Raw genomic sequence first — 22,182 nt, 5'->3', positions numbered from 1 at the left:
CCTCCCTGTTGAGTACTCTGCAGCGTTGTGGGCTAGTGGAGAAGGTGTTTGATGTCTGGTAGGTTAAATTATAACAGCCCTACTAGGGCTTCTGAGCTGAAATTTCATTAATTGTTTTGTCGTATGTTGAAACCTTTTTAAAGGTCATATTTACTAGCAACAATTTCTTTCTTTAAATACACAAACAGAAAAAGAAAAAGAAAGTAGTTCTTCATAATTATCAAACATAGTACATCATTGGGACAGGGAACTACTGGAGCGAGTCCAGCGAAGGGCAACCAAGATGATTATGGGACTGGAGCATCTCCCTTATGAGGAAAGGCTGAGAGAGCTGGGACTCTTTAGCCTGGAGAAGAGAAGGTTGAGGGGGGACCTGATTAATGTTTACAAGTATCTAAAGGGTGGGTTTAAGGAGGACGGAGCCAGACTCTTTTCAATGGTTCCCAGTGACAGGACAAGGGGCAACGGGCACAAGCTAGAACATAGGAAGTTCCGTTCAAATACACGGAAAAACTTCTTTACAGTGAGGGTGAGAGAGCACTGGAACAGGCTGCCCAGGGAGGTTGTGGAGTCCCCTTCTCTGGAGATTTTCAAAACCCGCCTGGATGTAGTCCTGAGGGATGTTCTCCAGGCAATCCTGCTTTAGCAGGGGAGTTGGACTAGATGATCTCTAGAGGTCCCTTCCAACTCTGAAGATTCCGTGATTCCGTGATTGCACCGTAGTTAATACTTCTACATTTTAGGCTTCAAGGGCAGCTTATATTTTTGTTTAAACCCTCTGTAACTTAAGAAGGGTGGGTTAGGTAACTTGACTGTATTAGTGCTGTTATTGTTTAGATCAGGATCTGTGTTTATAAATGTTGCTGCTTGTAACATGAATTATCAAAAAATCTCAGTGGAGAGGGAGGGGGAGCCGGGAGCTGAGTTTGTGTCTGAATGCAAGTAGGGACTTAAAAGCGGGTCTACTGTTAACTCTAAATATTTCTGGAGACACTCATATGTCCAGGAAAATTTTAACCTCTTGAATTCTTGAATTATATACTGACAAATTAAAAGTGACAATATTGTTGGAGTAGCTGGTTGAGCACTTTAAAAAAAAATAATTGTTTAATAGAAAATCTTTCATTGGGTTTTTTTCTATCAGAATTAATAGGAGTTTAGCTACTTACTGAGAGCAGGAAGGAGTGGGACCAGGCCCTTTCAGTGTTCAAGCTTTTCCTCAGTTCATAGATGAGAGAGAGTTTTATGTATGCTTCATAGGAAAGTGATATTAGAATAAATAAATAATCTCCTGTACAATTTCATTGAGACCACCAATCCAACTCCCATTTACTGGGAATTAACCTGAAACAGAGCTGGCTAAATTTTAACAAAGCCCCTTTTTTTGAGAGGGCATGCATGGGAGCATGCCGTGACTATTTAAAAATCAAAGGGAAAGGCAGAGGGAGGAGTTCATGATGTGAGGGGCAATTCCACTCCCCTTCTCTGTATAAGTGTTGAGTGGAGCCAAGAGCAAGAACACCATGTATGCCTGGGTTTCTTCGTCCTCCCCTCCTTCCTCTCTGTGCATTTTACAGCTTACTGCCTCTTCAGCTTCAACTTTACTTTACCAGTTAAACATCCTCTTGCAAAATCAAGGTTAGTGTGTGTGTATGGCCTTCTTCAGGTTAGAGTATCAGAGTACTGCAGTTGAATGTAATCCAAACAGTGATGCTGACTGCACAACCTGCTCTGAAATGTACAGCGTAAACAAATGGAAAAAATGAGATTTTCCTCTTCATTTCCTGTAGCTTGAAGAGATTTTTAAAAACAATTGGAGATGCAACATTTTGGACTAGAGCTTTCTTTTTTCCTTTTTTCTTTTATATATTTCTTTTTTCCACCTAATTTTCTTGTGATATTGATTCCTACAGTGCACTTTTCTTATATTTCAAGAATACTAAATCAGTTTTGGACTTTGAGGGATTGTAGTTTTATATTATTTCCATTATAAATAGTTAACATGTAACACCTTACTTGTAGTATCTGTTCCAGATTTTATATGCACAGTCTGTTCAAGTTTAATACTGATACAGCATATGAAATTTGTTTGTATTGCTCTGTATCTATATCTCTGACTTAATGCTTGAGACAAAAATCAATGTCATGTATACATAAAATCCAAAAGAAATACCCAAATTCTGCAGTGATAAAGTATTGAGAGCCAAACCTGGGTCTTCATGTTAGGAAAAGAGAGATGGGTTTAGGTCTGATCTTCAGAGAACAGAGTTTGAGACCTTGGTTCAACAGGGTGTTTTGTCGTGTAGTAGCTGAAGTGAACATCTTTCTTATGGTATACCATACCTTCTTACAATATAAGAAAACCCAGCTCTTTTGCCTTATCATGCCAAGTGGAAATGCAGACTTCTGAAACAGTGCGTGTGTGTCTCATTCAGTATTATAAATCTGATATCCTGTGTATTGGTAACTGCAGCAGTTTCTATCTCCAAAGAGCTACAGAAACATAGCTGCCCTACAAGACTGCTTGGGTTGAAGGTGAGCATCAGCTCAGTGGTGGGAGAGGTGAAAGCAAAGAGGTTAAGTGACTTGTGTCAGTGAATCAGTGGCAGAGTTGAGATTAGGACCTGGGTTCATGCCACTGGAGTGCACTACTTCCTTCTTACTTATTCAGAGAATGGTTAAATTTGCTAGTAGGTGCAGGCTCCCTGGTGTGGGGTTTGGAAAATTGCTGCCAAATTGATGAGCTACTGGGAGTTTCACATTGGTCTTAATTGGAATGCAATTCTGCTTCTGCAGCTATCATTTACCAAATAAATGTTTTTCTTACTATCAAACTTTTATGAATGTTGTGATGGAATGGCAAAGAGGGCTTGTAAACTAGCTCCTTTTGATTTTATTGGAGATGGAAAGGGTACATATGAAAGGGTTCATCATATTTGTAACTAAAGCAAGTCCTTTAAGATATATCGTTTCTCAGAAATAGATGGAGGTTATTGATAATGAGATATGGTATTTTACTTAATAATGTAAGCGCTTTTTTTTTTCCCCCTTCACAGGTTTCCACTTAAGTGGCACAGTAACAGAGCCTGCAATGCAGTCAGAGCCAGAAACTGTTTGCAATGTAGCTATCAGCTTTGATCGTTGCAAGATTACCTCAGTGACCTGTAGCTGTGGAAACAAGGACATATTTTACTGTGCCCACGTCGTGGCACTCTCTTTATACCGGATCCGCAAGCCAGATCGGGTCAAACTGCATCTTCCCATTTCAGAGACACTCTTTCAAATGAACAGAGACCAACTACAAAAATTTGTACAGTATTTGATCACAGTGCACCACACAGAAGTTTTGCCAACTGCTCAAAAACTAGCAGATGAAATTCTTTCTCAGAATTCAGAAATCAATCAAGTCCACGGTAAGTTTGATACTTGTTCTTCCTTTTGTTTCATTCCCTCTTTGGTTTTGAGCTTTTTTTTGTGACGTTCAGGAGCATGACCTCCTGAGGTCCCTTCCAACCTGAAATATTTTGTGATTTTTATGGTGTTTACTAAAGAGGATTCTGTTACCGAATCTTTGCTTTAAGATGTTTAGTAAGTAATACTTTTTGGAAAAGAGAAAAGACACATTTGCTAGATACAGAGTAGGTGGAATAAAAGAAGGGAGTCTTTCTGATAACGGGGCTCATCTGCAGCCTAGCCCCTCTCCTTAGGGTCCGGTGACCCTGGCAGGCTCTCCTGGTTTGAGCGACACAAGACTAATTTATCTTCTAATGCTTGGGAAAACTACACTTTTAGAAGACTCTAGTGTCTGAATTTGTGGAAATATTTATTTTATAGCCAGCTATAGTATGTGGGTTTCAAGGTCTCAGTGTTTTTGAGTTATCCAGGTGCAGGGATGAGGAGGAGCAAGACCTGGGCACTTGACCCAAGTTGTCCAACAGAATTATTTCATACCATGAACATCGCATTCAATATAAATTAGAAAGTTTGCTGAGGAGTTCTCTCTCTTCTATGATGGCTGCGATCCTGAGAACTCCTTGCCCCAGTGCCCGACCCCTGAGGCCTTCCCTTCTTCCTGAAGCTGTAGCACTCGCAGAGTCCGACATTTGCTGTCCACTGCTGGGAGTGCACAGCTTCCTACTGATATAGTTGGCTGAGTGTAATCTTTGTATATTTTATATTGGTATCGGGATCAATATTGGTTCTTTAGTATTATTAATCTTAATTATCTAGTCTTATTCTATTAAATCTATTTATATTTCAACCCTTGTGTTTCCTTGTTTTTTCCTGATTCCCCTTCCCGGGTGGGGAGGGGTCATCGGGTGACAGAATAATTGTCTAAATGACAATAAATTGTTGTGGGTTACTCAAACCATAACACAGGCCCAGGCAGGTGGTGCTGCAAGAAGGTGAATTTTGGGAGCAGTGCTCTTCTTTGGCTTTGAGGGCTATGGGGATGTGGACAGAAGCAAGATGATTGCTCTAGGTTTTTGAATGTTTTTAAGGCACAAAAGCACCTCTTACATTTGAGAAAATTTGTTCTGATTTTCTCATGTGACAGTGCTACAGCTGTACATGTTCTTGATGATTTCAAAACTGGAGATCTGTCTAATCTGTGGTGTCTAGTCTCTGTACTGAAGACAATAGTAGGTATTCATACTGATACCCTGAAGTCTGTACTGCATAACTGTTGGCTTCACATTGGGTTTCAATTCAGGAATGCTGACTCAAAGCTGGATGTAGCTTTGGATCCTGCTTAGCTGAGGCTTTTTTCCCCCCTGTTAACTTTTGTATCATCATAGCAGAGAAAGCTGGCAGGTGTGTAAGGCTAGGAAGATAACAGTCAGGATGACAGACTATCAGCTGCATTTTTCAGCTTTGGATCTATCTTGTCTTAGATATGAAACTCTCACTTAAAATAAATTGTTCACAAGATCAAACTACATTCCTGAGAATTTGAGTGGAAATAGGAAAATAAATGCAAGATTGGGCAACGAGAAAAACTTCTATAAGTATGTCAGAGATAAAAGGAAGACTAGGGAAGATGTGGGTACACAAGCCCATGGGACCTGATGAAATCCATCCACGGGTCCTGAGGGAACTGGCAGATGAAGTTGCTAAGCCGCTTTCCATTATATTTGAAAAGTCGTGGCAGTCTGGTGAAGTTCCCGCTGACTGGAAGAGGGGAAACATAACTCCCATTTTTAAAAAGAGAAAAAAGGAAGACCCAGGAAACTACAGGCCTCACCTCTGTGCCTGGCAAGATCATGGAGCAGATCCTCCTGGAATCTCTGCTAAAGCACATGGAAAATAAGGAGGTGATTGGTGACAGCCAACATGGCTTCACCAAGGGCAAGTCATGTCTGACAAACCTGGTGGCCTTCTACAACGGGGTTACAGCGTTGGTAGATAAGGGGAGAGCAACAGACGTCGTCTACCTGGACTTATGCAAAGCGTTTGACACTATCCCACATGACATCCTGGTCTCTAAATTGGAGAGATGCAGATTTGATGGATGAACCACTCAGTGGATAAGGAACTGGCTAGATGGCCACACTCAAAGGGTTGTGGTCAACAGCTCGATGTCCATGTGGAAACCAGTGACGAGTGTCGTTCCTCAGGGGTCAGTACTGGGACCAGTGCTGTTTAACATCTTTGTCAGAGACATGGACAGTGGGATTGAGTGCACCCTCAGCGAGTTTGCAGATGACACCAATCTGTGTGTTGCGGTCGACATGCTGGAGGGAAGGGATGCCATCCAGAGGGACCTGGACAGGCTTGAGAGGTGGGCCCATGCAAACCTCATGAAGTTCAACCAGGCCAAGTGCAAGGTCCTGCACCTGGGTCATGGCAATCCCAGGCACAAATACAGACTGGGCAGAGAATGGATGGAGAGCAGCCCTGAGGAGAAGGACTTGGGGGTGCTGGTGGACGAGAAGCTCAACATGACCCAGCAATGTGTGCTCACAGCCCAGAAGGCCAACCGCATCCTGGGCTGCATCAAAAGAAGTGTGGCCAGCAGGTTGAGGGAGGTGATTCTCCCCCTCTATTCTGCTCTGGTGAGACCCCACCTGGGGAACTGTGTCCAGCTCTGGAGCCCTCAGCACAAGAAGGAGATGGACCACGAAGATGATCAAAGGGCTGGAGCACCTATGCTATGAGGACAGACTGAGAGAGTTGGGGTTGTTCAGCCTGGAGAAGAGAAGGCTCCAGGGAGACCTTATAGCAGCCTTCCAGTACCTACAGGGGGCCTACAGGAAGGATGGGGAGGGACTCTTTATCGGGGAGTGTAGCAATAGGACGAGGGGTAACAGTTTTAAACTGGAAGAGGGGAAATTAGATATTAGGAAGAAATTCTTTACTGTGAGGGTGGTGAGGCACTGGAACAGGTTGTCCAGGGAAGTTGTGGATGCCCCATCCCTGGAAGTGTTCAAGGCCAGGCTGGATGGGGCTTTGAGTAGCCTGGTCTAGTGGGAGGTGTCCCTGCCCATGGGACAAAGATCATCTAGTTAGAACTAGAACCCAAACCACTCTATGATTCTGCACCTGGGTCATGGCAATGCTGTAGCACCATCATAGAAGGCCACCAGATTTGTCAGGCATGACTTGCCCTTGGTGAAGCCATGTTGGCTGTCACCAATCACCTCCTTATTTTCCATCTGCCTTAGCAGAGATTCCAGGAGGATCTGCTCCATGATCTTGCCAGGCACAGAGGTGAGACTGACCGGTCTGTAGTTCCCTGGCTCTTCCTTTTTTCTCTTTTCAAAAATGGGAGTTATGTTTCCCCTCTTCCAGTCAGTGGGAACTTCACCAGACTGCCACGACTTTTCAAATATAATGGAAAGCAGCTTAGCAACTTCATCTGCCAGTTCCCTCAGGACCTGCGGATGGACTTCATCAGGTCCCATGGACTTATGCACCTTCAGGTTCCTCAGATGGTCTCAGACCTGATCTTCTCCTAGAGTGGGCGTTTTTTCATTCTCATAGCCCCTGTTTTTGCCTTCTGCCGCTTGGGCGTTGTGGTTAGAGCCCTTGCCAGTGAAGACCGAGGCGAAGAAGTCATTCAGTACCTCAGCCTTATCCATATCCTGGGTGAGCAGGTCTCCTGTTTCCTTCCAGAGAGGGCCCACATCTTCCCTAGTCTTGCCCATATCTCTGACATACTTATAGAAGTTTTTCTTGTTATCCTTGATGCCCCTAGCCAGATTTAATTCTATCTGGGCTTTAGCTTGCCTAATCTGGTTCCTGGCCACTCGGACATTTTCTCTGTATTCTTTAAAGGCTTAAATCAATAGAATCAGTGTTTCTATACATCTTTCAGTTCCTATGTATCTGAAGAGTTGGAGGTATCTTTGCTTTTCATGTTCTCAGGACTTCTTTGAAATCAAGTTTTTACAAATCTGACCATGTAATTTTCCTTCCCTGCCAGTATCCTTTTAGTATTGGCTACAGAGGTAATGTGACCTGGTATTTAAAAGTGATAGATTGTGTTATGCGATTCAGTTTCTAACATCTTCTCAAAACCTAACAGAGATAGAGATTACACAGTTGTGACAGGCCCAAAATCAAAATGTCAAGTTAACTTGAGTCTTGGGCATGCTTAAAATACCTTACATCTGGTATGGTGATGCACTACCCTGAGTTGTTTCCCTGACAGTCTAGATAAGTGCTTTTCAACCCTTTCAATTTTAATACCTTTTAAAAAATATCCAGTGAATGTGTAGGCTTCTTCAGAAATATGTAGATTGTTAGATGGTGCAAGAACTTGTTTTAGTTTTGTCAGCCTTTAGAAGAGGCCACAAGTGGCAAATCACTGATCTCAACTGCAAAATTTGAGTTAGAGCAACCTGTGGCTAAAGCACTGCCTGATGTAAATCCAGTCATTTTAGTTGGCACTAGGCTAAATCAGGTAGAGTTGCTCTGAATTGACTCTGTGCTGATGACATTGCCTATGTAAAAATGCTCCTTCAGAAGCACCACAGTCTTATACAGCTGTAACTCTTATTTATGATGGAAATACCTTTAGTGCTTAAGGAATTTGTATTTGTTTGGGGTGGTTTGTGGTTTTTTTACTCTTTGTTTAGCTTTGCAGAGCCATCACAGCTCAGAGGCACTGAGGTGATGATTTTCCTCGTGTTCATCAATAGCAGTGCTCACTAGCAGTCACTTAAACCTGAGCAAGATTGCTAAAGGTACAAAAATTACACAGGTGTTTTGGGGAGAGTGGTTTTGACATTGCAGTTGTTGAAATAGTATTTAAAGTGTAATTTTCTTTGTAAAAGCATTCTAGAATCGCTGCTGAGATGGGAGGAAAAAACTCCCCTTGATTTTAATGTTTTATTATAAAATATTGTTTATTTAAATACCTTTTCATAGGCTGTCATTTCAAAGTGCTTAGGACTACTGAGGAGAAATTTGGGTCTATTTTAAAGAACCTTTAGATTAAAGTCAAGATATTCAAAATGGAACAATACACAAGTCCAAAAACCTCTGCAGTACTCCTTTCCTCTGGACCCACAAACCTCTCTTCTTTATATGGAACATAATGATTTATTTTCTTTCTGTTTGCAGGTGCTCCTGACCCAACAGCAGGTGCTAGCATAGATGATGAAAACTGCTGGCATTTGGATGAGGAACAGGTCCAAGAACAGGTTAAACTCTTCCTCTCCCAGGGTGGATACCATGGATCAGGGAAGCAGCTCAATTTGCTTTTTGCAAAGGTATGTTGAGTACTCTAAACCTTCCCTCTTCTCTCTCCCCCCACTCCCCCAGCCAGTCTGTACTCGTTCACATCTTACTCAAAGTCCTGTTGTTCTAAAAAAAGACAAAGCCTTGGGAACATGATGGCAAGATAATAATGTAATGGAACACAATCCAGTGTGCCTTGAGATCAGTTTAAGGATATGAAGTAACATTTCAACTGTCTGCAGCTTTGTTCTCTTCCTTCCTACCCCCAAAATATTGGAGAAACCTGTAGAAATTATGGTCTTGCAGCAGCTTGCATAATACACCTGTGGATTACTTGTGGAAGAAGTGTGTTTGCAGAATTGCAATGGGATACTGAAACTAAAAGTTGTTGTTAAAATTGGGAAGGCAGACTATTTTTTTTCAACTTAAAAATTTCACATCAGATATATAAATTATATTTCTTATTTAACAGATATGGAATGTTTAACACTGCAGCATATTGTCTGTACTGTGGTTTGGTTTGTTTTTTTCAAGTTTGTATTAAAAGACTCATTTCCTAGGTGCGAGAGATGCTAAAGATGAGAGATTCAAATGGAGCGCGCATGTTGACATTGATAACAGAACAGTTCATGGCTGACCCTCGTCTGTTGCTTTGGAGACAACAAGGAACTGCAATGACTGACAAGTATAGGCAGCTCTGGGATGAACTGGGTAAATGCATAGACTTCAAAATCGTTTAGGTGTTCATGTGTATAATGAAGAAACAGTTACATATATGTGATATAGAGACACTTTATTGTGGTAATAGGTAAAGCAGGTTAGAGTTTTCTGCAGGTTTGCTTGTTCAGTTAAGGCTGGGTAAAATTGAATTTTTGATCTACTACATGAGACAATTACAGTTGGAGGAGAGGAAGCATGGTATGAAACAAGTATGATTGCAACAGGTTGTAAGTACCCGAGGATCTAAAAAGAATAAAGCAAAAAGTGGAAATGTAGCTACACAACTGAGGGGAAGTATAGAAGCCACTATCGCTAAACCGGAAAGGTTAAGGAATAAATCAATTCACAACTAGAGAGAAATAGAAAGCAAAAAGAGAAGATTCATTAAGAGTATGAGACGATAGCAATAAAGGAAAGCAGAAGTCCATTACTGAGCAGGAAAGGAGATCAAATAACAGAGGGCTATAACAATTAACACTGCTTTACAAGAAAGGTCAGTTGTGACCAGATACATGACTTGTACAATGGAAAGAGGAACACAGGCTGAAATGGGAAAGGAATATTTAAACTGGTAAAGTCTGAAGACACTTTCTCTAAAGCGTTCCAGAAACTCGCTGACACAGTTTTGAACTGCTGCTTCAGAAGTTATCAAAATCTATAGGAATTTGTGGTAGGGAGGGGAAATTAAAAACAACTTGAAGGCAAATGTCACCAATATTTTAAAGGTGGGTAGGTGAGTGGAAAGAATAATATTAAGTAACCACCAGCATTGCTTTCCTAGATGTAAAGTACTGGAACAAACTACTAACCATTTGGTATGTAAGCATATAGAAGATAAAAGCGATAAAAGACAACATGAATTATTTAAAATACAGCGGTAAATCTAATTTGTTTCTCTAAAAGATAATTCACTGAGTGTATGAGTGAAGGAATTAATGTGTGTATCTTAGCTGTAGTAGGGTTTTGGATGCTGTCTTGGAGGCTTTCTCAAAGCAAGTTGAATACACACAGCCTAAATGGAATTGCCTTGTGATTCATGAAACTTGGAGTAGTTACCTGTGCTCTCACTCACTCTGGAAAGACACTTCAAATGTAGATTTACAGGAGTCTGTCTTGAGATGTGTTCTGGTCAATATTGCTATTCCTGACTTATGTGGCATGGAATATTAAAATAAATATATATATTTAAAAAAAACCAAACCACCCCCAAAAAACCCCAAAAATACTCCAGCCAAAAAACAACAAAACAACAACCCAAAACTTACTGATGACACCACTTGGGAGAATATGTAAGCACTGCAGAGAACAAAGCCAAACCCATAATGCTCTTTGTACATTTTAAAGGTCCAAAATCAAGCTAAATGAAATTAAATCCAAGCAAGAATAACATGCTTCATTTAGAAAGGAAAAATCAAAAGTAAAACTTAAGTTTTCCACTGTTAAAGGTTAAAGATGACCATGATTGATTGTATGTTGTCTGGTGGGGCTAAGACTTGTTCAAGAAGGATTCCCCAGTTCAAGAAGGACAGGGAACTGCTGGAGAGGGTACAGCAAAGGGCTACCAAGATGATTAGGGGACTGGAACACCTCTCTTATGAAGAAAGGCTGAGGGACTTGTGTCTCTTCAGTCTGGAAAAAAGACGGCTGAGGGGGGACCTTATCACCATTTGTAAATACTTAAAGGGTGGGTGTCAGGAGGATGGAGCCAAGCTCTTTTCAGTGGTGCCTGGGGACAGGACGAGAGGTAATGGGCACAAACTTGAGCATAGGAAGTTCCACCTAAACATGAGGAGGAACTTCTTTACCCTGAGGGTGGCAGAGCACTGGACCAGGCTGCCCAGAGAGGTGGTGGAGTCTCCATCTCTGGAGACATTCAAAACCCGCCTGGGCGTGTTCCTGCGCAACCTGCTCTAGGTGACCCTGCTCTGGCAGGGGGGTTGGACTAGATGATCTCCAGAAGTCCCTTCCAACCCCTACCATTCTGGGATTCTGTGATAACCTGCTTAGCATAAATTATGTTCATTCTAAATGAAGCATTAGGATAATAAAGCACTGTCTGTCTGTAGTTTATATTATAGACTTCTTTGGTGGAAAGCCTTAATATCAGAGCAGGCAAAGCTCTGTCAGAGAGTGTAGATATAACTACTTTGACTTCAAGTATATCAACCCTCTTAGCATGTAATTTTTATGATGCCTTTGCTTGCTGGGGCATAATGCTTTTTGCCAAGCTGGACATGTACACAGCAAAATTGCATCCCACCATACTGAAAATTGGAGGGTCTCATGCTTCGTTGCTTATGTGGGTTGAGCTGGTAGGTGGTGGGAGAGGCAGAAATGTGTTCTCCATCTGTTACCTGTAGCAGTCTTACCACATGCTGCCAATAAACATAAAAGGTTTTGTTAAATTTTTTTAGTGGCTCCTCTTCTTGTTTCATCAGTTTCATATTAATGTCATCTTCTTGACAGCACCTATCTGAAGGTGGAATCTCTCTGCCTGCAGCATCAAATAAGCAATATTTTAGATTAATTGAATTGATTAGTTTACCTCTGTTTAATCAGAATTGTAGTTGCCACTCCCAAAAAGCCCCAGTGCAACCTCCAGCCTTGCCACTACCTCAGCTGCTGTATTTGCAATCTGAGGCAGGCCCTGTTGTTTCAGTCCTGAACTGCTCTGTCTCCTCTAACAGTATCAAAATATGTTGATCATATACCACAGTTTCAATTGCAAATACATTTCAATTGCTTCAGGTGTGCAGTAGGCTAAGGATAGAACTTGACTTGGTTCTTTCACCACCAGCTTGTGTTTATGTTGCTAACCTCTCCATTTCTTCCCCACACCAGTAGGATTCCTTCTACTGGTGCTTAGCAAGTTCCCAGAAAATTTCTGTTAATTGGATGAATGTCTCCAACTTGACTTCTACCTTGTGTGAAAATTAGAAGCTGCTGCCATGTTTTGCTAGGATTTCACCTTGAGTTTCACTCTAGTTAAACACATCCCTTTTTCCAGGTGAAACATTCATGTGAATGTGCAAAAGTTGAAGGAGGTTTTAAGGGAGACCAGAGTTACAATAGCAAACTACAGAAGGAAGAGCAGGATGTCCCTGGCGACCCTTGGTCTGTGACAGTAGTGGGAGAGAACTCAAACATTGGGTTTAAGGGGGCGATGGTATCATTATGTTCTAAAATAATGTTGGTTTCCTCTCTTGTCATCTTCTAGGATGTCAGAATTAAAATATCTCTAAAGGGAGTTGGACAGGCCTTTACATGCTTAACTTTTTGTGTTATCTGTTCAGAGTAATCTGGGAGTGGCATATATGTATGCCTTAAAAAAATGCTTTATCTATGATCTCATTTATTTCACAGATAGGTAGCAACATTGTAGTTATGGAGATTTTTAGGACATGTAAAGTATGTAAATATAGAATCTTCATAAAAGCTTGCTTGCTTGCACTGGTATGCTGTCTGCCAACCACTAGGCATATGGCCACTTTGTCAGTTCCATTTTGGCATAGGTTTTTAAGCATACTTAAATAACTAAAGCTTTGCTCCTTGACTGGGTGACTTGAGCCTTTCAATTAGAACTTAACTGATGCTTCCTGCCTGGCATTGGACATTGGCCAAGGATACTGGAAGGACACATCGGGCTCTGATCAGAGTTCCTGCTGAAGTTTATGGCAAATTGTGTTGAATTCAGTAGAAGTCAGATTGGGTTTGTACGTTTAAAGATGCTGATTTAAAAAACAAAATTAAATACTTCACATCTAAGTATGAGCCTGGCAATTTTCTAATACGAAGTCCTAATTCTGTAAGCAATTTATGATTCAGAGGCCTCAAGTTAAATAGCTAGTTATGTGTAAGGTTTTTTCTTGTGTTTTAAAGCCTCTAGATCAGGAGGAAGAATATAATTATGCTCATCAGATTCCCCTATTGTACATCAAAGAATAGGTTGAGCTAAATGCTCCAAAGGTGTAGTATTGGAAAGATTAAGATTACAGTTCAAAGCTATGAGACTTGCTCATATACTTCTCATGCTAGAAGAATTTAGATGCAGCTTCAGTGATGCGCTGGTGAACACTTCCAACTTGCCACAGTAATACATGAATGCACTTTCCAGAGTTTAGAGTGGAGTTGGAATTCTTCATGTTGTTGCTGTTTAAATGGTGTCTAGGTAGGTAAATTTCACGTGCTGATCTTTATGTGTTTAACTCTTGGTGACCATGGTTGAAAAACTTCAGTATATCAGAATGATTAACTATCTGAAGCCCCTTAGTTTTTTCTTTTATTTAAATTGCATTGGTAAAATGGAGGAATATGGAAATGCACAGTAAATATCTTCTGATGCCTGTTGAACTGCAATCTCAGATTTGAAGAAAAGGTCAGTTAACCTTCTTTGTACTCTAGAGGGGAAAAAGTGGTCAATGCAATCTTACTACAGCAGTAATTTGTTAATATTCATCCATCAAAAATTAAGTAAAAGTTTCTTGTTCTCTACAAAATTGAAAAAATTTCCTTAATAAATGGGGAAAATTTGACTTTGTGCCCCAGTTCAGGAATCACAATGGCTGTGAGGCTCTGCTTTGGAGTTAAATGTTGAGCACTGCCAGATGCCAGACATTGAAAAGAGGCTGAGTTTTGTTGGCAAATGGGATCTGCAAGTTAATTAGTGTTTTCTGCAGGCTTCTGGATGTGAAATGAAATTGGAAGCCCTTTAGCCACATGGATAATACAGGACCTGAATACAAATGTCACATGTCACCATCAGGGCCCACTGTGAAACAATAGTGTTCCCACTCGAACACTGCGCCATTACAGGTCATTTAAATATGGGGATTGCATTTAAACTAAAAGCCCCATTTGCCTTTTACTGCAATTTAAATGTCCTCTTAGCCAAAGCTAAGTGACAAATTAAAGTTAAAAAGTGCCCACATTTTTAAAGCTGTAATGCAAAACAACCTTTTATTGCTTCTCATGTGCCACGAATGAATCATTATACTTGTCAACCCTAAACCAAGCCATAATTGGAGCGGCTACTGTTATCAAAGCAGGGCTGCTCTTGTAACAGCTTAATAAAGCTGAAACTGTTAAACTAAATCCCAGATGCTTAACCTGATGAAAGCAGTCAAGTAGAAGAGTCTAAGACAAGTATCTACTACTTGGTGGAGTGTGGGAGCCAAACAGCTTGTCAACACGTAGATTACAGGATCAGATATATATTTGAACTACCATTTTCAATATCTTTATATCTTCTTGTTTGCCTTCACAGTGAAGAAACTTTACATAATTTGCATGTTTCAAAACAAACATTTCTAGTAGATTTCCTCCATTTTTATATTTAAGAACAGCTTTATATTTAAAAACAGCTGTTTTGTGAGTCAATTATTAGTTTCTTATGGAACAAAAATATGATGGCTGTGTCATGGTATGGTGGGTTGACCTTGGCTAGATGCCAGGTGCCCACCAAGCCACTCTATCACTTCCCTCCTCAGCAGGACAAGGGGGAGTAAATAAGATGGAAAAGAACTCGTGAGTAAAGATAAAAGCAAAAGCAAAGGCCGCATGCAGAAGCAAAGGAAAACAAACGATTTATTCTCTACTTCCCATCAGCAGGCGATGTCCAGCCACTTCCCGGGAAGTAGGGCTTCAGTACCCATAGCGGTTGCTCTGGAAGACAAACCTCTTAAAAACTAATGTCATCCCTCCTTCTCCTTTCTCTTAGCTTTTATTGCTGAGCATGAGGTCATATGGTATGGAATACAAAACTGGGAGGGGTGGCTGACACACTGGAAGGCTGTGCCGCCATACAGAGAGACCTAGACAGGCCGGAGAGTTGGGCAGAGAGGAACCTTATGAAATTCAACAAGGGCAAGTGTAGGGTGCTGCACCTGGGGAGGAATAACCCCATGCACCAGTACAGGTTGGGGGCTGACCTGCTGGAGAGCAGCCCTGTGGAAAGAGACCTGGGAGTCCTGGTGGACACCAGGATGACCATGAGTCAGCAATGTGCCCTTGTGGCCAAGAAGGCCAAGGGCATCCTGGGGTGCATCGAGTGTGGCCAGCAGGTCAAGGGAGGTCATCCTCCCCCTCTACTCTGCCTTGGTGAGGCTGCATCTGGAGTACTGTGTCCAGTTCTGGGCTCCCCAGTTCAAGAAGGACAGGGAACTGCTGGAGAGGGTGCAGCAGAGAGCTACCAAGATGATTAGGGGACTGGAATACCTCTCTTATGAAGAAAGGCTGAGGGACTTGGGTGTTTTCAGTCTTGAAAAAAGCCCTCACTATGAGGGCTATGGGGAAAATTAATTCCATCCCAGCCAGACCCGATACACATGGGGAAGAGGGTATATCCAGAGAGCTCTTGCAAGGCAGGGCAATGGATAAAATTGGCAAACTTGTTCTGGGTTTTCCTCATGCTGATCCTAATCTCTGTTGGTTCTCGTATTTCATGAAGTTGAGGAGAACTTCCAACTGTGTGCTCTCCACATTTTAATGCATAAGCTTCTCCTGTCTATCTCAAACGTTTATTGGTATTTAAAGTTTTTAAGTGTAGGAACCTCTTATGATATTGCCATGAGCCTCATTCATGGGATAAAGCTTTTCTGGGTGCTGTGCTTACACTCCTTTCTGTTATGCATACTAAATGGCTTGTTCTCTAAGGTATTTCCTGAGTGGAATAATATGTCTTTGCCTTACTAGTTCTAATAGTCATAGTCATAGTAGTTTTTCACTAGCACTTTGCCCTATTGTGGGCTGCTTCTTAACTGTTGGAACAGCCTGATGATCTGCTTTGAGTTCACTTTTGCTGCTATTTTGGACATTTTCTGTTTAGTGATATATTTTTGTGTTAAAATCTAAAACTAAAATGTCATTTTACAAGATCATGTTTTGCAGAGAAATAGTACATTGTATTTCCTGAAGAATCATGCTTAAATTTTTATTAGTAACACTTTGTTCCTCATCTAAAACTTAATTCTAAATGTTGAGTTTAGGCAAGGAATCATTATAGATCAATTAAGAGAGATTTAATTACCATTTTGCTATGAGCACACTAATGATTGAGTGTTAAATTGTTGGAGTGGGAGAGGGACCCGGAGTAACGATGGAGTCTCAATATGAGTATGATCGTTCTCCCTTTATTCCAGTTTTCACAGAGTATATATAGACAGGCCATAAAAGCACGCGCTAGCGGCAGCTATATGATTGGCTTACAGTCTCTGTTCACGCGCTGTCCATGCAGTTCATTCACAGATCAGGTTGGTTACAAGAATTCACATAGTAAATTGCTTAGTCATTAGCACAACATGTTTTCTACCTTCTCAGTTCCCGTTTTTCCCATGTACCAATTCCATCTTCTACCACCTGTTTTGCTCTTAATCTAATCTCTCATAGTAGGGAGGCTGGCTCACGTGACCATTTTCTCTCAGACACATTCCTACAATCCCCCCTTTTTCTTCTTGAGCCAGCCAGACCTTATGCATGGCATTTTCTATCATGTCAGTCACTTTGCGGAGAACACACGAGGCTACCATAATCAATAATAATATAACCAAGAATAGCATGAGCCCTTGTTTTAGGAAGTCTGATAACCATCCCGTTATACCCCATGAGCTTAACCAACCATCGAAACCGTTTTTGACCACTTTTAATTTGGACATGTTATCCTTCAGATCCCGTAACTGCTTATGAATGGATGATGAGTGGTCAGAAAGGTTCATACAACACATACCTTCAAAATCTTCACACCCATGACCCTGAGCTAACAGCAAAAATCAATAGCCGCTCAATTTTGCAACATAGCATGCTGAATGCTGTCAACATCAGTAAGCAAGCTAGATAGGATTTCAGTTGTGAGGTTTATCTGTTTACTTGCCCAACACCCTATCTTATTCAACATATTTAATGCCGTTGCTGTTCCTAGCGAAGGAAGAATACTTAGCCCTATTCTTTGTCCGAGATTCGAAAATGTTATATGGTCGTCACAGGATGGAGTGAAGGTATGAACTGTTCTCTTGGCTCTGTGGTTACTGTGTGCTCTGCTCACTGTATCTTTGGCCGTACGCAGGCCTCTGCTCGTAGATCTGCCACATCTCCCCCTTTTTTGTTTAACACCAGACCATTTATTAACAAGGTCGCCATGACTCGTGCTTCTACTCGTTGTGACGCTCTTAGCAGGTTATATACTAAACACAATTGAAAACAGAATCAAAAAGAACCCTGCTAAGGCAATAAATACACAGATTCCTAAATTTAGCCCAGAAAGCCAATTTCTTTGGATTTACCCACGAGAAATCCTTTTGTAATATTTCAAATACATTGTGGTTCATTAAGTCTTGAATCTTTAGTATTTGAGCTTTTAGCTGATCATGTAAAGGACGAATTTTTTTTTTTTTTTGCAACGACATGTCAAATTGTGATAACCAAGGGTCAAGGTCGTCCTTTTTGATGGGGACATGTATGTGGCTTGGATCCATTCCAGAAAGCTGCTGACAGCACAAACGACCCTGGAAAAACAATCGTGGTAACATTTCAATCATCATAGTTACTGGTTTTGAAAAGGTATGTGGCAAAAATACCCACTCTAATGCAGTCAGGCTCTTTGCGAGTGCATCATCCCACTGTTCTATCAGGGCATGAAGTTGAAATTCTTGTAGGAAGGTGTTCAATGTGTCTTGCAGCAGTAGTAGACTATATCTTATCTTGCAACATGCTGTAATGCCTTCGGAGCTGTTGGGGTTAATAAACATAGAACTTATGGGGGGGGGGGGGCGGGGGGCAGACACAGTGCTTCAGGGCATCCCCTGTACCTTCAAAGTGTGCTCATGTCTCTCTCCCCTTCTCTGACCCGAGACAGCCCCCTTATATCCTGCACTGGATTGACTGGAGAAGTACAGGCTAGAGTCGCTGCATGCATGGCCAGTGCACGCAGCGAGTCCCACCAGACTCTCCTGCACTGGATCGAGTAGAAAAGTACAGGCTAGAGTCGCTGCACATGTGGCCAGCGTATGCAGCGAGTCTCACCAAACTCATGATCCAGCTTTGCTAACAGCAGCTGTCTGATACATGACTACATTGTTGTAATCCCTTCTTGTTATCTTCTTCTGTGAAGGTCAGGTTCTCATGGATACACACATAGTTTTTAGAGCAACATATTCTACAACTCGTACAAGGGTACGATGCAAAGCGGCATCTACAACTGATCGTATAATGCTTATTAAACACGGCAAACAGCATACTCAACATAACAGACAAATTCCTTCCACACAGGCGATGAGTATAATTTGCTTCAACCAACCCCACCCCCAAGTCCATCCAGCAAAGATTTCACCCAGTGGTCTCCACAAGTTGCCGGTTCGGTCAGTGCAGTTCCTGCAACTGGGCGTGGATGGATTTGGAGTGGTCACTTAGATTCATACCATACAGTCCTTTAAAATCTTGACAACCATGTCTGTGAGCTGAAAGCAAAAAATCAGTAGCAGCTCTGTTTTGCAGCGTCGCATATCGAATACTATCTACATCTAGCAATAACTCAGAAATAGCGGTACTAGTAGCATTGTTAAACTTATCCTTGGCAGCAAAAGAGTCCTTGTTAGCAAGAGCGCATGCGGACTCCCTGTTCTTGCTAGTGCTGTGCTTTGATCTTCTTCCACAACAGGCCAAGATTCTCAAGCAGCTAGATAAGGTGTCTGTGAGTCCATTACAGGCTTATGTCATCCAAATGTTTTTCTTGCCAGCACCCGAGACTGAATAACAATTGGTGTGATATATGTGTTTTCCAGCACCCAGGTGCGAGTCCCTTGAGTGTATTTACAATCCTCCTCGCCGATCTTCCGTTGCTTTTCCATATTCCACCCCCTTGCTCAAGAGACCGCTTCTGCTGGGTTCATTTTAGTCTCGCAGGGTATAACACAGAGCAATCTACTAAGGCATGCAATAACATATACACATATAGGAAAAAACCAAAAACATATCTCTATGGTACTGCTTTGAATCAGGTGTCCTATTTCTCTTTTTCTGATGCTTTCTCGTAATGCGTATGGCATACTTTTGTGCTAACATGGCACATTTCCCATCTAATTGTTCCTCTTTGGTTTCTTTTTGTTTGGTTTTTGTTTTGTTTTTTTTTCCCCCTCTTTTTTTTCCTCTTTTTTGTTTTTTCCTTTTTTTTTTCATCACTTACGACTGACATAAAAGTCTGCCTTTGCAACAAGAGCTCAGTTTCTCATTTTTCCTTCAGTTTCTCATTTTCCTACAGAGCATCCTATAGACTTTGTCTCAACTCCTTTTCCCAATCAACCATGATCTTATAGGCAAACAACAAACAACCAGCGATACGCCCTGCACGGGCGAGCTGTTCCCGAGAGTGTAAACATGTCAGCTGGTGAAAACTCCCCCAATATTTCAGGACTTCCATCGGTTCTACAGCCCATCCTGGTGTATCTACCTGGGGCGCACTCGCCTTACGTCTAAACATTGTGTATACACAAACTTCTTCACTTGACGGAGTGTCAGCCCTAGTTGCATACGAGAACAGTACCACACCGGGCAGAACACCTGCTCAAGTGGAGTCACCTAACGACACTGCACACAACAAAAAGCAAACAGTAGCACACATGCTGATCAGCAGGTATAAGCTGGCGCCCACACACACTTACACAGCAGACATACAAAAACAGCACTTTTATCTCAGGGAGACGACTGGGGAGGGGAGGGGGTGAGGTGGGCAATGGCAGGAGCAAACAGCTCCGGCTCTGTCCTTCTCTCCTGACATTCTGCCTCCTCCATCGGCCTCAGGTGGAGCAGAGGGGATCAGCAGGGGATCGTCCCAGACCTTCGGACCTGGCCTGTTCGATCCCCCTCCCATGGGTTGTAATGCTGCAAAAGCCCCGGCTGCCGTGGCTCGCTCCACCTTCATATCTTGTAAGGTCAATAACACCAACCACCATGTCGTCGCTAATGGTGATGCCTCTTTGTCTCCTTTACTTATCACTTCCCACAGTCTTTTCCCAACAGCCTCCCGTATTTCTGGTTTAAAAGCTGTCTGGGGCTCTGGTGCGAATCCGTTCTCTCTGCACCAGGTTAACAACCTTCGGAGCATACGCTCATCGTATTTCACCCCTCTCTTAGAGGGGATATGCAGGAGAAGTCTTAATATAGCCCCTTCTTCTTTTGTTACTTGTTGCCCCATCTCCTGCCCCGGCTTAATCAGTTTGAGCAACAGTTTCGCTGGTGTTTCAATCCCTCTCTTAGAGAGGATCCCAGCGAGTAGCGTGGCCGCAGCTTCTGTTTCCATAGCTGCGCCTGGGAGGTGAGGAGCGACCTCACGCCGTTGTCTGCTCCCGCTGATGCGCCCAAGCAGCACGTCTCCCAGCCGAAGTTTCCCACTCCCCTCCTCTAGCTGCTTACTGCAGTCTCGGAGAACTCAGTCGCGCTGAACCATCCTCTGCTACCAGATGTCGGAGTGGGAGACGGACCCGGAGTAACGATGGAGTCTCAATATGAGTATGATCGTTCTCCCTTTATTCAAGTTTTCACAGAGTATATATAGACAGGCCATAAGAGCACGCGCTAGCGGCAGCTATATGATTGGCTTACAGTCTCTGTTCACGCGCTGTCCATGCAGTTCATTCACAGATCAGGTTGGTTACAAGAATTCACATAGTAAATTGCTTAGTCATTAGCACAACATGTTTTCTACCTTCTCAGTTCCCGTTTTTCCCATGTACTAATTCCATCTTCTACCACCTGTTTTGCTCTTAATCTAATCTCTCATAGTAGGGAGGCTGGCTCACGTGACCATTTTCTCTCAGACACATTCCTACATTAAATAATGGTTTTTTTGATTCGGAAACTACTCTGTATTTTTCTGATGAAAGTTTATATTCATGTCTAAAAAATACCAAGTTAGATTCTTTTAACCTTAAGTAAATGAAGCTCTTCTCCATCTATATTTCTATCTCAGGCTTTCCTTCCTTTTGCAATTAGAGAGAAAAACTTGTATGATTGGGACATGCCAGCTGTTCTAAACAGATTATCTCTGCTTAGTGCTTAAGGGAGGGGAAAAAAGGACAAAAGCAGCTAGGATTGTTGCCAGTATGCCCCTAGAGAAATTCCTTCCTGATGCCAGATTTGGTGACCACTTCAGGGCTGCCATGAAAAAGAATCACTGAAGTTATGCATTCATTACAGTTTTTGTGTTCTAATACCATTTTTCTGGAGCTGTGTACTTCATGCAATCCCTTTTTAGAATCCACTGTGCAGTAGAAACAGTCACTTTTCTCCATATTTTATGGTATTTCAAAAATGGTACAGCGAGGCTCTAATTTTGAAATTTGAGTGCCAAGCTTATTTCTGTATTTACATGATTTCTTTGGGTATCCAAAATTCTAATTGAATCATGTTCTGCCTTAAAGCTAAGGACAGTACAAATGCCCTGCACCTTCAAATTTCATAGTTTAGATTAATCAATTGCACATTACATTTCTGGCCTTGAAATGAAAGCTGTAGGAATGCCCATGTTTCAAAGGAGGTGGGATGCACCATGCTTTGCACCATTTCCCTTGTTCTTTCATTGTGGGACTTATGGGTGGAATGATATCTTGCGCATACTTGTGTCTACAACTGTGTCATATCCAGTAGACTTTGCTTAATTGATAATCCTTTTCTTATTGTCGGTTTGCTTAGTCTTAGCTGCCATGGTGTGGCTGCCATACAGTTACAAAAGATGCGTGCCTTCAGTTCATGCACTTAAGGTTACATCTCTTTCACAGAATAAGCTGTTAATAT

The 22,182-nt window shown here is 41.9% G+C and overlaps 1 protein-coding gene across 2 annotated transcripts in view; it reads left to right on the top strand.

Moving 5' to 3' along the window:
* The window catches only part of LOC141735441 (zinc finger SWIM domain-containing protein 6-like), a 165,184-nt gene that overhangs the window by 86,117 nt on the left and 56,885 nt on the right, over positions 1–22,182 (top strand). For both annotated transcript variants that reach the window (XM_074568205.1, XM_074568206.1), the window contains 3 exons: positions 3,057–3,413; positions 8,569–8,717; positions 9,246–9,396. In XM_074568205.1, the coding sequence (XP_074424306.1) occupies positions 3,057–3,413; positions 8,569–8,717; positions 9,246–9,396 (657 nt within the window). The remainder of the gene's footprint in view (positions 1–3,056; positions 3,414–8,568; positions 8,718–9,245; positions 9,397–22,182) is intronic.

The sequence above is a fragment of the Larus michahellis genome, chromosome W (assembly GCF_964199755.1).
Source record: "Larus michahellis chromosome W, bLarMic1.1, whole genome shotgun sequence".
NCBI classification, from domain to species: Eukaryota; Metazoa; Chordata; class Aves; order Charadriiformes; family Laridae; genus Larus; species Larus michahellis.
This window is presented reverse-complemented; position numbering and strand designations above follow the sequence as displayed.